The sequence below is a fragment of the Lampetra fluviatilis genome, chromosome 17, assembly GCF_964198595.1.
Source record: "Lampetra fluviatilis chromosome 17, kcLamFluv1.1, whole genome shotgun sequence".
Taxonomy (NCBI): Eukaryota; Metazoa; Chordata; class Hyperoartia; order Petromyzontiformes; family Petromyzontidae; genus Lampetra; species Lampetra fluviatilis.
The window spans coordinates 388076-405149 of record NC_136291.1 but is presented as its reverse complement, the minus strand read 5'-3'; the positions used below and the strand labels follow the sequence as shown (position 1 = coordinate 405149).

General features: G+C 51.8%; 1 protein-coding gene across 4 annotated transcripts in view; it reads left to right on the top strand.

Annotated features, from left to right (window-relative positions):
• LOC144936784 (genetic suppressor element 1-like) overlaps nucleotides 1-17074 on the top strand; it is a 54171-nt gene that overhangs the window by 29936 nt on the left and 7161 nt on the right. For 2 of the 4 annotated variants that reach the window (XM_078863926.1, XM_078863924.1), the window contains 8 exons: nucleotides 5167-5378; nucleotides 6342-6443; nucleotides 6560-6744; nucleotides 8495-8689; nucleotides 10819-11010; nucleotides 11466-11752; nucleotides 14239-14920; nucleotides 16248-16849. In XM_078863926.1, coding sequence (XP_078720052.1) covers nucleotides 5167-5378; nucleotides 6342-6443; nucleotides 6560-6744; nucleotides 8495-8689; nucleotides 10819-11010; nucleotides 11466-11752; nucleotides 14239-14920; nucleotides 16248-16849 — 2457 coding nt within the window. The remainder of the gene's footprint in view (nucleotides 1-5166; nucleotides 5379-6341; nucleotides 6444-6559; nucleotides 6745-8494; nucleotides 8690-10818; nucleotides 11011-11465; nucleotides 11753-14238; nucleotides 14921-16247; nucleotides 16850-17074) is intronic. The other 2 variants (XM_078863925.1, XM_078863927.1) reach the window with 2 other exon arrangements.

Here is a 17074-nt window from a genome sequence, read left to right as displayed (position 1 = left end):
TACCCTCCACCAGATCCCACAGCTGCTGCACATTAGACACGCGACCTTCAAGAACTGCCATTACAGTATCCCACCATCTGGGCTTAGGTGTTCTCTTCCTCCTGGTTACTGGACTCGTGGAGACCACTCCAATGCCAGTCGTGGCAATCGGCCCTCCCCCATCCTGCACACATGTCCCGCCCAGCGCAGCCGTTTTTGCCTAATCCTGTCCTCAAGGTACGGCGGCGGACAACGTGACGATTCACACGGCGCAGCTGGCACAGCCACACGTTTCCCGTCTCCCACAAGCACGTGTCCCCCCCTCTCTGCTACTTCGCTGTGCCTCGGATGCATTGTTAAGAGCAATATCCAGCTGCCTTTTGGATGAGCTATTTGAATGTCCCTCTTCAGCCCGGCAGGAAGGCCGATCCAATCATCTCCAGACCTGTGTGAGAACAACTGTCTTCTCAGTTCCCTCCTACCGCCTTTAATAAACAATAAATGCACAGCCGCGTGGATTTACGGCTGTACCGCCACATGTTGAAGATGCGCGCACGTGGGTTTGTGTGCCGCTTGGTGACCTTGGTGGGTTGTCGTGCACTCGACCGAGACACTCTCCCCGGGGTCTCCTCCGCCAGCCGCTTCTAAGTAGCAGCGCCCTCGTCTCCCAGCGCAAACGCAGCCAGCAGTCTCGCCAATCCCTGTCTCCCGTGGCATGGACACCCAAAATAAAGCTGCCCTGGCCTAGCTCGGCTGCCAGCCAGTGGCTCCTGGGCAACTGCTGGCACTCGGCAAATTACTAAAGAAATCAAACTGTGCCAAACGGTTGCTTAAATATATATATGTGCGTGTGCAAAGACGAAATGACAAAATAAATGCAAATGGCCAATGACACCTGATGTGACTGCATGATAAACAGGTAATGTGCCGTACAATGAACCGTTCATAGATATTTTCTATAGAGAAAGAGTGAAATGCTTTTGTGCTGATGCGTTCCGCAGTGGAGATAATGACCATATGGAAATCCGTTTCTAGGAAGTGTCATTTTGTCTGTAAAAGTGGGTTGAGATTTATTGCCGCGCTCGGCTCGTGCATCGTAATCGTCCTCCGAGGACCAGCCCAGCGCTGAGTGCAAATTCAGGCCTCCTGCCTACAACAGGCGCTTGTGTTCGCAGCCACTGCACATCGTACAGTCGACAGGCAGCGATGAGCATCGCTCGTCAGAAGTGAATGTTTCTTGTCAGGAGGGGATGTCTGTCTCCTGCCGCGAGCAGATGTCTGCTGTGAGTGGGAGTTGTCTTACCCGTAGAACGGTGGCTTTTGTTAGTAAGAGATGTCTTGTCAGTAGATTTTGTCTGAAGGGGAAGTCCAAATTGTATAGTAGATATGTGCTGTCAGTAAATGTATATTATTAGTTTGGCATGTCACTTGTGAGCATTGCATGTGTTATCACTAGAAGATGTCTTGACAGTAGGAGATGCCTGTTGTCAGTCGAAGATTTATTTTTGTCAGTTGTAGTTGCTTATTGTTAGATAATTTTATTGTTGTCAGTTACAGATGCCTTGTCAGTAGGAGATGGCTTTTAGTCAATAGGGATATCTCATAAGTAGAAAATGTATTCTATCTATATTGGATATCTTTTGTGAGTAGCAGATGTCTGTTGTCATGAGGAAGATGTTGCCATTAGGTGGCTGTTGTCAGGAGATGGCTGTCGTCACTCGAAGATGGAGATTGCCATCAGCTCGTGGTGTTCAGTATTCGCTGAGGTTAAGCACATCTCCTGCACCCATAATCTTATTTATTTGCTGGTGATGTTGATCATCCGTTATGCATTACAAATGCATTACAAATGCATTAGTGCATCTCATTGCTGAAGGCATAAATTATTAGTGAACAACAATTTGCGAGCCATAAAAAAATCTGGAGTGTGTGTTGTGCAAAAGGAGCCGGCTGTGGCTGTAACGACACCAGTTATTTCATGGCCATAAATAACACTCGTTATATCATAATAAAATCCCTTGTTTCAGCAAAGAAGATTAAACAAGATCAATATTGCTGTTTAATTATATTAGTAGAGATTTTCTTAATTCAGCACGGTCGCGGTTTACGCCTCCTAGGGCGGGCACGTGGCACAACGCGGCGCGCCCCGTTGTGCAAATGTGTCGCATCTCACGGTGTTGCTGCGAGCCCGTGAGCACCGCGGTGAGCGCGCCTGTGATGTGTTGGTGTGTGAGCGAACTGGAGGAGACGAGGGCTCTGCCGGAGCCTGGCATTTGGCGTTAAATCATTTGAAGCGCACACAGCGTGTCTTGCACGCGTGTTCCGTTCGGGCAAAATAAATAATTAAGATAAATAATAACAATGATTTAGTCAAAGGGAGCTGTGTGAGGCCCAGCTGTTTTTCTCCACGGGCCGCCCCTCCCCGCCTCGCTCGCTCGCTCACTGTCTCCCTCGGAATGCCACCGCCGGGGGCGTCTGGCGGGCGTGCCGCGGCAGCCCACCACGCCGTTCCCCTGTCACCATTGTCGCTCTAATCCTGCCCAGGGATCTGAGCAGAACAACAACTTCTGTGACTGTGCTGATTTGCCGTTTGGGAAAACGCTCGTCGATCATGCGTTGTATTAGGTCGCAGCATCACGACCCGGTGATTCGACCACTCCAGGGTTCACCGCTCGGGGCGGCGTGTAACTCTCGCACGAGCCGATTGTGAACTTGATGACGATCGAAGGGCGGGAGAGTCCACTGAGCATTGGTTGGAACAGAATAGGGTCGCTCCGCAAGGAGCCCAGCCCCCAGCGCGGCCCCCACCACCGCCCCCACCACCACCACCGCTGTGCGGTGGGACACGTTTCCATGACTCGAGCTTACGCGTCCCGGGTATCTGCCGCCCCCGGCTCATTACGCCATCTCCGATGGCGGTGTTTTGACACCGGGATTTGTGCCTCGCGGATTGGTGGGTCCGTGTACCAGGGCATCCCGCACGGCTTTGTCACGTGCCCCGGGCAGGTGTTGGAGCTGAAGCTGCTCAGGCATTGCCTTGTTGGTTTGGGTCACTTGGGATTCAAAGGGTTTTATTTTAACATGAATAGAATGAAAAACTGCAGTTGTTTCAAGCCTGGGACTTACATCTCAGTAGGAAGCTTAAACAAATGTTTGTGCTCAAGTATGTTTATGTATATGCTTTTCCTGTTCCTTTTGTTGAAGTACATTTCCATAATCGTCGTCTTTTAATCTTTTCAGCTGTGAATTTATCGCTGAAGCCTCAATATTCAGTGATGAGTCAATGGGGGTGGTGAACAGCAACACAATTTGACTGCGGGCGGCTAAAGGAATGAACGCATTTGAAAGTATCACAAAAGCAACAAATGGCCCATCTTGTTGTTCCGTGTTGCTAAGTGTCCCTGCACAGTGGCGCTGTGTTCAGTGGCCCCGTGTTGGCAGTGCTTGCGCTCGCTGGGCACAGCGCCAGGCGTTCCCTAGCGGCAAGGCCGCCCTGCTCGCGCCCCCGGATCCGGCTGTGAAACTAGAGCCCCCCTCACCAGCGGTGGATGGCTCCTCCGTGTGGCCGAGAGCTCTGTAGCGGATGGACGTACGTGAGACACGAGGGGCGGTCCGGACATCTTGAGATCGTGTCACCCTGGTCTAGTGCTCGACTTATTTTCAAGTACCATGTTTACATACCAGGAGCATAACTGGAAGAGCGTGTCGATGCTCGTATTTGTTCGTAAGAATATAGCCGTAGGCAAAGGTTGCACAGGCCACGGGTGTCATGTCTCGGTTCTCAATGTTTGTTCTTTCACTGCCGCTGCTATACTGACAACACACTGACTGGTCCGTCCACCTTTTCAGATAATTTTGTTTGGTTAAGCACTGCTGCCAGGTGTATGTAACGTAGGCACAAATGTTTATCTAATAAAAATTCGCCACCATCAATAATGACACTTCCTTGTACCCTAAGAATATATTTTTTGTATATTTTTAGTACATAGGCTGCCGCAACCTATGTTGTGATTTGTAATTGAGTTTTTAGTCGGATCGCATGATTACTTTGCAAATGTTGTGTCTACACCCTCCTCCACCCAACACAGCTGAATAAATAAAGCTGTTACATGAACAAATGCAACAGTATGTATTGCTTCATCACACTGGCAGGCTGTGTTGAGCAATACACAACATATAACAAGCATGTATGACACTTCGCTGGTCGTTACAACCAGCATCATCAGGCAATCACCAGAATTCTGGCAATTTATTTATTTAGCTGTGTTGGTGGTGGCCCTACTATTTATGAAAATATTAGTAGGGCCACCCTTTTACGCAATAGTCTTTCTCTTTGCATTGCCGTGAAATGTTAGCCCGTTGCACGCATATATATCCACTAAATTGTGGTGCTAATCACAAAGGTATTGATTTTTGTTTGTTTAATTTGTGTTTGTTTAACACTGTCAATGCAGTCACCTAATTCTCCACGTGTAATGGAGGTGCTGTAGGGGTCGTGTTGTGTTTGCAACAGGCGTGAGGTTCGGGACGTCGCTCCGTTGCACCCCCGCACATGCTCCACGGTTAACGGGAGCGTCACAGGTTGCGCAGCGCAAGGGAAATTGGTTTGGTGCCTCCTGTATTCCCATCAGTACCGGCCTGCTCATCGCTCTTACTGCAGCCGCGGTGGCATTGTCCTTCCGTAGGTGAAGATGCATCGTTTCGTCCGGCAAAACAGATTTTTCACGCTTGCGATACGCGCATCGAGTTGCGCGGTCTGAGAATAGGTTATTTATGATTTATGGAAATTGCATACAAATTATATGCAAATGCCACCTTTAGGCTACTGGAACAGACGAGACAGAACAAACAAGACAGAATGTATGTGATAGCACAAAGGAGAGGATTTTTTTAAAAATAATTGCATTGAGACAATGTATTAAATTTCTGTAAGTGGAGTTGTGAGTCGCAGTGGCGTAGCGTGCTTGGCATGGGCCGGAGTGCAGGACCCCTATTCGTGGCCCGGCACCTGGGCCCTTATGGCCCATGAGTCCCGGTGCAGTTGCACCACCTGCACACTCAATAGTTGCGCCACTAGGGAGCTGTTACATGGCTACTGCTTAACCGGTGGTGCCATCGAGGTTGAGTGAGCGAGTGAGAGAGTGGGGCAGCAGCAGTGAGTGTTGCGCGTGCCCTGCTTTGCCCCAGTGTCGTCGTCGTCGTCGATGAAGACCGAGCCCTGTCGAGACGCGTCCCCCGGCGCTGGGCACGGACACTCGTCTCCCGCCCACACGCCCAAGCGGGGCCCCCCCACTCCCCTGCCTGGACCAGGACACTCGGCCCCCCACCAGCCCCCGCCGGTCGTCACCATCGCGCCCACGCAGACCGTCAACGGCGCGTGGAGGAGCGAAAGCCGGCAGGCAAGTGGGCTCCCCCTGACCCCGGCACCATCCCCTTAACCCTCCCACAAGGACACAGCCTAGTTCATCAAAATCATTATCATCAGCCATGGTCAATCCACTGCTGGAAAAAGTCCTCCCCAAGTCACTGTCATCCGTCACGGTCCTGTCATGTTACAATCCACGAGCCTTATAGCGCCATGAAGTAATGGATATGGCACTGATAGTGGGGGGAAAGGTGCCCTGGAATATTATTATGTTTAAATAATTAAAACCCTTTGGAAGTTAATTGCTGGATGAAAGCCTGTCCCCACCGTGTCGGTCATTTGGGCTGTTTGGTCATACTTCACCACGCTGGTCACCGGTTAGTACAGTTGGCTACGTACGGTGCGAAGGAAGTTCAACATACATACAGTTCAGCATATAGGACGGGATCCCAGGACCGGTTCACATCACTCTACATTGGCGTTAGCTGTGTTGGAGAATTGAACCCAGGTTGCCGGGTTCATAATGCAGTTAACCATTCGCACTCCCACGCCCATGTTACAACATTATCATCATTATAACAATAACGTTTTGAGTTAAACTACACTTGACGGATTCAATCTAGTCACCAACAGAAACAATCGGGAATATAGTGTGAACACAATGTGTGAATTGTAGCACACGACACCAAGTAGTGGATGTTAAAAAGAAACGGTTATGTTTTTGGGACGTGTATGCTACCCAGCTCACGCGAGTGAGCGGTGATCGAATGAGGTTGGTTATCGCCTGTGACAAAAGCACCCGGAATGCGCCCGATCTCATGCCTGGAAGTGCGACCACCATGCCTGGAAGTGCGACCACCATGCCTGGACACTTGTTGCCATCGTGCTCGCGGAGCTACGCAGTGGGCAACAAAGGATAGTGCAACACGATCCATCGTTGTACTGTACTTTTATGCCCCCGCGTTTATGCTCCCCGCCTTCAACTTGCACTGACCAGTGTGATGGGGTATGGTCAAATCAGCTCCACGACCCGTACTACGTGGTGGAGCCCTCATCCTACAGCGGATTGACAAACGGGCTGTACATGTACATGTACAAGGTGAGTTATCTCTTCTTCTTAAAGGAGACACGGTCAGTGACGGCATGCCCCGAGAGGGGGTCCCCGCGGTGTCAACCCCGCTGCTAATGAACGCGGTGTGCCCACGCTGCCGACAGGTGGACGGGGCGGTGCGCTCCTCTGCCAGGGAGCACCCCCTCTCCACGGAGGCCCTGCTCAAGCAGGAGAAGGGCTCTCCGCAGATGTACCCCCACGTCTCCGCCATGCACCACCCCTTCCTTGTGCCCTCGGCTGCCGACGCCGCCGCCGCCGCTGCCCAAGGCCACCGCCTCGCTTCGCTCAGGTGGCTGATTCATCCCTCACTGAGTATCTCGGAGATTAATTCCTCGCGGAATATCTTCCGGGTTGCTAGTAAACTAGAGTATGTGACGTGACTTGTAGTAGCTCCAGCCAAATCGAGAATTATACTGGATGTGGTGTGTTGTGCACGTAAAGATTGTCTGAGTTGCCGACTCGGACAGACTCGCCTAAATCGAAGTCCTGCCGCTGCTAATCGTTGCTCCCAACTGACTCCAGCTTCCCAGGAGCTGCTTGCAGACGGCGGTGCGGGGCCTTGTAAACATGCAGAGCGCAGATGAATGGGGCTGCCCTGTGAAGGCTCCGAGATGGATGAGGGGGAAATAAATGGCAAATGACACGAGCGTGGGGGCGGCACAGCTCGGGGCGATCGTCTCGGTTGATCTCCTCGTTGGGTTGCGTTATGCGAGGCGCAGAGAGCAGCTCAACGATCGCAGACACACATCTGCGTGCCAATGCGATGTTTGAAAGATGTAGTATGAGCATTACGACGGAGGGAAATTGTCGAGCCGTGCGCTATTATAATGTTTTATGAAGAGCATCTTTCACTTCATTCAGTATTGATGCTATGGCAATGCTGCTACGATTGAGACACGACCATTAAGAAAAGTAAGTGGGCCTGGGCAGGCAGCGTCGCGAGAAAGGCATGATCGTCGGTGGGTGAGAACAGCTCTTGAGTGGTAGTAAAATGAGGGGACGTGCCCAAGAGGATGTCCACTACAGAAAAGGAACGAGGAAATCGGCTCGCATGCAGGTGGTGGGTGGTGGTTTGTTGGATTGCTGTCCCGTGAAGGATGGCGACAGCTTGGGGAGGCCTTCATCCAGCAGTGGATTATCGTGGCTGATGAGGATGATGCTGAAGAAACGTTTCGGCGTGTGTCGTGATGGTGGTGGGTGATGTTTGACAGTCTTTTACAATCGGCCGGTGCCACGGGAGAGACCCGTGAGCCCTGCCCAGCAGTGGCTGCAATTGGCGCCTCCACGAAGGGGGGCGGCTTTATTTTGCGGTTGGGGAATCTCAGCTTCTGGCAGCATCTGGCACCTCTACTCCCAGGTCTCATCAGCCTCCCCACAGCAGTGCTACAAATTCAACACCGCACTTTTCACAGAATGTTTAATCAAATTTCCTTTGAGCTGGAGTGCAGCTGAGTGTGGGGACCCCACGGGGAGCTCAGAAGGCTTCGGGAGTGTGAGCGACAGAGGCAGCCTCGTGCGCAGCCTGTCGCACCGCGGTCGCACCTCGGTGTGCTGTCTGCCAATCCCGGAGCTCGACACTCAGAGGAGCCTCTGCCACTCCACCCTGCGCCCACCACACCTGTTTTGAGCTGTCCCCCCCCCCAACTGTGTCTGATTGGCGCCGCATGCTGCTGTCCTCATTAACCATTTGTTCTCGGAACAACGTTTGATTTTTACATCCCACGGTGGTTACATTGGTCTCCGTGCTGTGTTTCCCCTGCCGTACTCACGCCTTCCCCTGCTCACAGGAATTGCAGCAACTCTGAGTGTGTATCTTCTTTGATGTCGTAAGAATCATCCATTGTGAGCATGAAATGTCCTGTGAGTGATGTGGTTGTGCTGTCTGCACGTGTGGGTGTGACGTTTTGTGGTGTGGCCATGTGTGTACGGTGTGCGATACACCGTGTGTGGTGTAGCTGTACCGCACGTGGGCGTGGCTGCGCCGTGTGCATTGACTGTACCGTGACCATACCGCATCGTGCGCCGTGGTTTTCGTGCAGCGTGCAGCGGCCAGTACCGCAGGTGCTCGGACCGACGGCACGGGCCGAGGATTATTACCGCGCCTTCCTGGCCGGCAGCGACTTCCGCCTGCCGTACCTGCCGCACTTTGGGCTGGACCCGTCCACCACAGCGGCCGCCGCCGCATTTTACCACCCGGCGCTGCTCTCCCAGCAGCCGTTCCAGCCGCACTTCAGGTGGGGGACGCGGGACGCCGGATGTGGGGATGGATGCAGGGACGTGGAGACCGCACGTGCGCCGTAATGCGGTGCATGCCGTGTCGTCAGTGCTAATGTAGTCGGCTCTTATTAACATCTTAACTGCAATATTAGGCTGGAGTTATTGCTGACCTGTGGAATTTTTGTTAAGTCTCAGTCTGTGATTTATTTTAGTCATGCTCTTAGCCTCGTCGACTAAAGCGGTTAAATATGTAGTCTGCTCTTCGTTATTGAGCATATCCCCTTTCTAAAATATTATCAGGTCGGCCAAACTGAACTCCATCAGTCTCTTTGAAGGCATTCATTTCAGTCTCTAATAAGGTCATTATCTCAGTCTGTGTCTTTGCTCAGACTCGTTAATATCACCCCATCATAGTCATTCGGCTTTGTGCTGTGGTTTAGCAGTCATCGTTGACTCAAACATTTTTTTTTTATGTTTCTGTCACTGATTGCGTTTACGAAATTAACTCTGCGTGGCAGCTCCGCTTGCAACCAATGAACTGAGAGCGAGGGGGCCCCCCAATTCTCGCTAAGCGCGCTAAGCCTGGCAGCCACGTGACTCCAGGTCGGCGCCAGTGCTACTCCGCAGAAGGAGCGTGCGGCAGAAGGGACGGGCCTCGCACTGCAGCGCACGCTTACAAACCGGAGAAGAGCGTGGGTTTTGCAGCGTGGGTTTTGCAGCGTGGACTCACTACAATGGCTCTGGAATCATTCCTGTGAATATAATGTTGTGGTACATTTCCGTAATATAAGTTGACATGAATACAAATTCCAACATGTACAATTACACCACGGGATTGCTTGAGAAATTAATGAGTAATCACTCCCTACGCAGCACTGCATTTGCATTTTACTAATAATATGGAGGTGGTGGCTTCCAGTGAAAACACATACCTGGACAAAGCTAGGGACAAGGATCCCTGTATAGCCTTTACAGATTGGGCAAGTGCTGTGAGAAAACACCAGTGAAGGTCGACACAGCGCACTAAGTGAGAGTGTGGCCAGCACCATCCCTGGCCACCTTTGTCTCCCCAGTGCTGATTTTTATACACCGTACCGGGTACTCATTTAAGGTTAAGTCGACCAAGGGGAAGTCCAGGACCAGTTCTGATATACACCACTGATTTCTCTGTATCTGGGAATTAAACTCGGGTGGCCAGGTTCGTAGCGCAGTGTGCTTACCACTATACCACCACTCTCACCACACGCACAAAGACACGGACGTACACACTTAGGCTGTGAATAGGCCCTGAATTAATGCAGGAGGGCTAGAAAGGTTGAACGAATGCACATTAGCGCCGGTGGGCCGTCCCCTGGCTGGCAGATTAACATTGACCTTCTGCACACGTCGAGCTGAAGAACAGAACTGGGTGGCGTGTTTGCCGCTCCCCTGTGCGCCATCACGCTGATATAGTATGGCTGTGAGTGCCGGTCATATCAAATTGAACAGAGCTGTCCGCTAAATACTGGGGCCCCGCGGCCCCACGCTGGGCACTGATTGTGGCACTAACGCGGCCACGACGCTCCGAGCCCACTAAGCCGAGTTCTCGCGGCTCAGGACCACGCCCCATAAGTTGCCGATCAATTAAGTGATTGAATACGTTTTCGGCGCATTCTACTTTCTCTCTGGAGCAGACACAAGTGCTGCATCCTGCCTCTTTGTGGAAATGTGCCTTGTAAAATATTAATCGGTGCTCAGCCGAGCGGAGCTGCAATGACGTGCTTATCATCGTTGCTAATTTGTGGGTGCAACCTCCTATGGCCCATGGGCCATATTATCCGGCCAGTGGCCACATGAGGCATACCACTCTGAAACTTCCTGCAAACGATATTTATCCATCACTGTGAGCATCTTGGCCGCACTTACCAGGTACTAGAGGAGAATATTTTCGACCTGGCAGCAACACTGTTTCTAATTTTAGTGTCGCACTTTGTCAATTCTCTGTCGCTGAAACTGCCTCTGGCAGTGACAGAAGTGACTGCGCTGTGTGTGTCTTAAATGTGTGACACCGCCAAAGGTATTTGAAAGTCCTGTTCGACCCTCAATAAGAGAAGGTTCTCCACCCCTGCTGTAGAAGCTAGAACTGGGCTTCTGTTGTTTTCTGCAGGATGGAGGATGCCCTGTCTCTCTCCGCCCTGCGGCCTCCATTCTACTCGTTCCCAGGCAGCCACGGCTCCATCTCATCCCTCCACCCCTCGGCGCTACAGCTTCCGTTCGGAGGCCACCTCGCCCCTCCGGCCATGGGGGCCCTGCCCCTGGAGCGCCACGGCACTGCTACCACGACCGCCACCAGCGAGCGGTAACCAGCTACCCACACTAGCCCCAGCGGCTGCAAATATCTGGTCTGCCTAGTCATTACCGAATCATTGTCATCAGCAGCCATTCTTGGTTCCCTGATGGTTGAAAATGTCCATGCCAGTGCGCCTACCACAGCTTTTGTGCACTTACAGTCCGCCTCACTCCTACCAGTGTCTGCGTATGGGTGTGTGTGTGTGTGTTGAGCATGTCCCGTGACCTCATGCCATGTGACTTCTTGCCAGAGAGTCTTCGGCACTTTCCTTGGCCTCAAAGTACACCTAGTTTGGGCACAAATGCCTTGGCAACATCGCTACCACTTTGTGGTGAATAGCAGTTGATGTTGTTGTCTAATTCTGTGGTTTGTATTTCATTTAACTGTCCTGTGTTTATACGTGCCGAGATCACGAGCAGAGACGGTGTACGCAACGATGACTCTGACTGCTTCCATTTTCTCAGGTCGGCCTCAGCCGAAGAGGTCAGGCAGCGCAACCGGGAGATGAAAGCGGAGAGCGAGCGGGCCGAGCGGCACATAGAGCAGGAGCGGCGTCGCGAGAGCGAGCGAGAGCGTGATAGGGAGCGTGAGAGGGAGCGGAGGAAGCGAGACCGCGAGGCCGAGAGGGAATCGGAGAGAGAGGCGGCACGGGAGAAGCGCCAGCGATTAGAGGAGCTGGCTCAGCAGCAGCAGCAACAGCAGCAGCCACACAGCCGGGACAAGGCAGAACGGCGCGCCACCACACCATCCGGTAAGATCCTCCGGGGCTCCATGTGTAGCGAGCGCTCTACATGGAGGTCCTTTGTGATGACTCGTGGGACCTGAATTGTTTCATCCAAGTGGATTGATCCAAGGGTCATGGACAGGGCCCTCCAGGGGACGTCCACATGATCCACCTCGACGGGACTTTGGAACATTGATTATGATGCCACTGTGATATATATATTAACACTAGCGGGAAGTACCCGGCGTTGCCCGGGTGAAAAAGACACACACACATCGACCCACACACACACACACATCGACCTACACACACACATATGGACTTACACACACATAGCGACTAAGACACACACACATGGACTTACACACACACATGGACCCACAAACACACATCGACTTACACACATCGACTCACACACATATACATAGACTCACACACACATCGACTATCGACTAAGACACACACAAATGGACTCTCACACACACATACATAGACTCACACACACATCGACTTATGCACACACACATAGACGCACACAGACACATTGACTTATCGACTCGCACACACATCGACTTACACACTCATATATCGACGCATACACACACATAGACTCACACACACATGGAACTACACACACACACACTCATATCGACTAATCACACATGGACTTACACACGCACATATTGATGTACAGACACAAAGCGACTCACACACACACATCGACTTACACACACACACACACACATGGACTTAAACACACATACATGGACCTACACACACATATGGACTTACACAAACACACATATTGACTAACACACACACATGGACTCACACACACATATATGGACGTACACACACATCGACTGACACACATTAACCCACACACAAACACATCGACTTACACACACACACACGTCGACTGACACACATGGACCCACACACACACATCGTCTAACACACACATCGACTTAAACACACCGCACACACACACATGGACGTACACAAACAAACACAGCGACTGTCACACACACACACATTGACTGGCACACACATTGACGTACACACACACGGACTCGCACAGACACAACGCAACACATATATAGACTCACACGCACACATGGACGTACACACGCACACTCTAACTTTTATATAGACTAAATAAGTTTGTAAATAATAGTTTTCTATGTACGTGACTTTAGCGAAAGAAGCAAGGGAGAGGGGAAATGCACGCGTGTATAATAAGTAAGTAATTAGGAGAGACTGCGAGGGTGCTCCGCCATCTTGGTGCAAGATCGGCAATTAATGAAAGTCAACGAATACAAAATTAACCTAACCCACCTGTGACTATAAGCAGAAGTGCACCAATCAAGCGTAATTGACATAACGTCACTGCTCAACCCCCCTACTGAGGGGGCAAGTGTAAATATGATAGAATGAAGACATAATTGAGTATATTTATTGGTTTGCCCCTGTTCAGTAAGTGATATTGCATGGCTGCTTATGTCTCAAGAGTACAGAAAAAGGCTATTTTTCATAAACATTGGTTCATCCCTGTCAATGAGTAAACAGTCATGGTCATAAATGTTTGAAGGGAGCTGTACATCTGTGTGTGTCACCTTGCGCAGTGTCCACGCGAAAGATAATTCCCCCCTCACCCCCCCACCGAACGGTGTGACTTGGTAGGGTCGAGCATGCGGTAGCTAATCAATAAATAACCAAAAACAGCACTAAATCGCTCATTAAACGACTTTAAAGGTGACGGACGCGAAATCGGAATAGCGCTGACTCGGCACGGGGCTTACGGCGTGGTACCTGGATACTTTTTTTAAACGTAAATTCGACGATTTGCGAGCCAAATCCTTCGCAGGTTTCGGCCGCACACAGACACACACAGAGAGACGGACAAACAAAGACATTTATAGGTAAGATGATCAGGTACTATCATGGAAGTGTGTGGACAATAACATAATAAACAGACAACAGGCTGTTTTCCCACCGGAGAATAAAATCAACTTTATGTTCATCGACCAATTAATCTTGTGTAAGCACTCACCAATATGGGGAACCCTTTCCGTACTGTGAGTTAAATTTGACTTTCAAATGCCTTTAGTGGGCCCCACATTAACACAAACCTTAGCATTGTCCAACAGTCACGTGAAAATAGATTATAGTTCACCTTTACCGCAGTGATACATTTTAATGGGCGTGCTAAAATTAGAATCAGTGTTACCACGTCGAAAATATTCCTCTCTAAAGCACAGTTAGTGCAGCTAAAGGCACCTGCAGTGATGGATGAATATCGTTCTTGAGCCACCATCTGGCCGTGGGCCGTGTGAAATGAAGTCGCGGATCGGATAGATTCAACACCCCTGTTCTCTTAGAAGGAATGTGTGGTATGTTGCTTAAGTGTAGGTGGTTGTGATGTTGTCTGTACCTGTGCCTGTGATTTCCAGCAGCGGTTTACATTGGTGGGGTGCTCTGTGTTTTTTTGTGTGTTTTGGGTTTTGAATCAGGGAGCTTCACTTCATTGCATTCCTCAAAAACGACAGAAATGTCTCCCAGCTCTCGGCTCTTCAGCCCCAGGTCCAGCACCCACGTGAGCAGCGTGGCAGAGTCTCAGGGCTCTCACCACCAACTGCACCACCAGCACCAGCAGCCACACCACCACCAGCAGCAGCACCATCAGCATCAACAGCACCACCACCAACAGCAGCAGCAGCAGCAGTTGAGAGGCATGGGCTCCTCGGCTGGGACGGGAGTGAGTTCAGGTCCCGTAAGCGTCGATGACGAAATGAGGTGGTCGCGTCCGTTTGCACCGCACGTCCCCTCCGCTCCCGGGGCGGCTGCGGCCATGGTGGTGCCATCCGTGCCGCCGGCGCTGACCCCTGGGTTTGGCGGCGGAGGCATCAGCCCCTGCGGCCTGCGCACCCCCGGCGCCCCCATCACGGCGGCCGAAGAGGAGAAGTGGCAGGCACGGCAGCAGCAGCTGCGGCAGGAGAAGGAGGACCGGCAGCAGCAGGTGTTTGAGTTCCGGCAGCAGCTCCTGCAGCAGCAGCTGGAGCTCAGCCACATCTTCCTGCAGGCGGGCGAGCGCGAGCGCGAGAGGGAGCGCGAGAGGGAGCGGGAGCGTGAGCAGGGCGGCGAGCTCAGGCCCAGCACCACCGCGGGGCCCAGCGAACGCAGGGACCCAGACAAGTGAGCTTAGCTTTTGACCCAATACTGTGGTGGGGGTGGGGTGGTAATGAGGGCCCGGGTTAGTCCCTGATTTGCGTATCGGTAACAATGATCATTGATGGCGGAACGCAATGTGGATCTGGTCCGCTGCCCGGGAGAGGCTTATGGCGTAAAGAGTGCAAATATATGAATTCACTGCTGCTGGATGAGGGCTTCCATCTTGTTGTGTTTTTGTGTAGGTCACAGGGGTTATTTGACGAAACTTCTCCATGCTGGCCGTGGGTAGGTGAAGGTGGGGAGCATAGACTTTGGCCTATAGTACTGTATGACAATGGATGTTGCTGCTCTGCCCTCTGCTGCCAATGTCCCGTAGCAGCCTACAACACCTGTTATGCATGATCGTGGTCACCCATCTATGCACTATCCAGGCTTAAACCTGCTTGGCTGACGAGATTGGGTGCATTGCCATGATTGTGCCATAGGTGCAAGGATGTTATGGCAACCTATTTTAAAATATTTATAAGTACACACAACCCAATAAACAAATAGCGCTAATCTTGTAGATAAGCAGCAAGGCTATGTATCCCAGGCTGGCCAACGGGAGTTTAAATCCTCGTTAGCTATAAACATAAAGTGGTTATCAGGCGTGTTCCAGTGACATCGCTGTGGCAAACTGCCATCGTGGTTTATGACCCTCAATACAACACATCTGAAAGTCACTGTGGAGTGTTTTTATATCATTAATGAACCTTGATACATGGGTCAAATGGCCTGGTACACGTAGCTCCATTACGTATCTACGCGATGACAACTGTGCATGTTTTAGGTTGTGTGTTATTTGAAATGGGGGTGGAGTGGTGACACACTGCACTATGAGCTGCACTATAAACCTGGCCACCTGAGTTCGATTCCAGGTCACATCTCAGAATTAGTTCTAGGCCTCTTCCTTCACAGACCCGCGCTGGCCAGCATGGTGAAGTATGTTAAAGTAATGCCCATGGCTCTCATGGCGTGGGAAGACCTACGAGCAGTCGATTAACAAAGGGCTGTACATATTATTAATTTATAAAATTTGTGTATCGTATTCCTGATGGGAACAGGTTTGGCAGGCTTTAATCCAGCAGTGGATAAACATTCGCTAATAGTGATTATAATGATGATGTGCAAATATTACTGAAGGCAGAGGATCTCCCTCATCAGAGAACAGTTGGCTCAGATTGTTTGGGAGGTGAATGTCCAGTATTTGGGAAGCTGATCGTGATCCTGAGTGGTAGGCAGGTCACGAGCACTACTCTGGGTGGCGGGCATGTCGAGCGGTGGGCATAGCGAGGCCGTGTGTCTGTGCCAGGCCCGACGCGAGGCTCCACCCTGCAAGTTCGTGTCCCTCTGGTCTAGGAGCACCGCCCCCTCTCATCTCGCCCAAGCATGCCCCTCGCGACTCCCCGCTTCTCCACACGGTACCGTGGCTCTCGGGCCTTCCTACGCCTCCTAGCGCGCATCACCACCCCGCGGCGCCGCCGCCGACGCCACCAGCGCCGCCCACTCGCTCCAACGGGGAGAAGTCGCGGCCGACGCCGGAGCACAGGGCGGGTGGCGTGGCCGGCGTGGATGGGCACGCACGACCCGACGAGCACCGCTACCGGGAGTCGCTCAACTGCACGAGCAGCTACCGCGAGTGGGGGCACAGGGACCCCGCCAAGCTCGACTTCACCATGGGGGGACAGGTTGCCGACCTGAGCATTGCTGGAAAACGCGGCGGTGGCATTACCGCCGCTGGTAGTGCCATCGGGAACCCCGGGTTGAAGGAGCAGGAACCCGTGACCCCCGAGCCGACGCGAGAGGGCTCAGACGAGGGAGCGCCGCCCCTCCCTCCTCCTCTGCCGCCCGTGAGGCCACTTATCAGCCAGGCCGACACCAACGAACGCAAACCCAAAGAGTGTCGCATTAACGGTGCGTGCTGGTCCCTTACATTAACAGAATTTGAATCGGAATCTTTATTTAAACATGTCAAAGTCACAGTGACCCACACACATTCAGATGCCATTGCACGCCATGTCCTTATTAATGGTCTTACACATTTAATGACCGTGCAACGCTGTGTAAAGCCACGTGTGTGTTTTTGTCTGCACGTGGCCATGCTTGGCCGGTGATTTGTATCGAGTACTGAACTGCCGC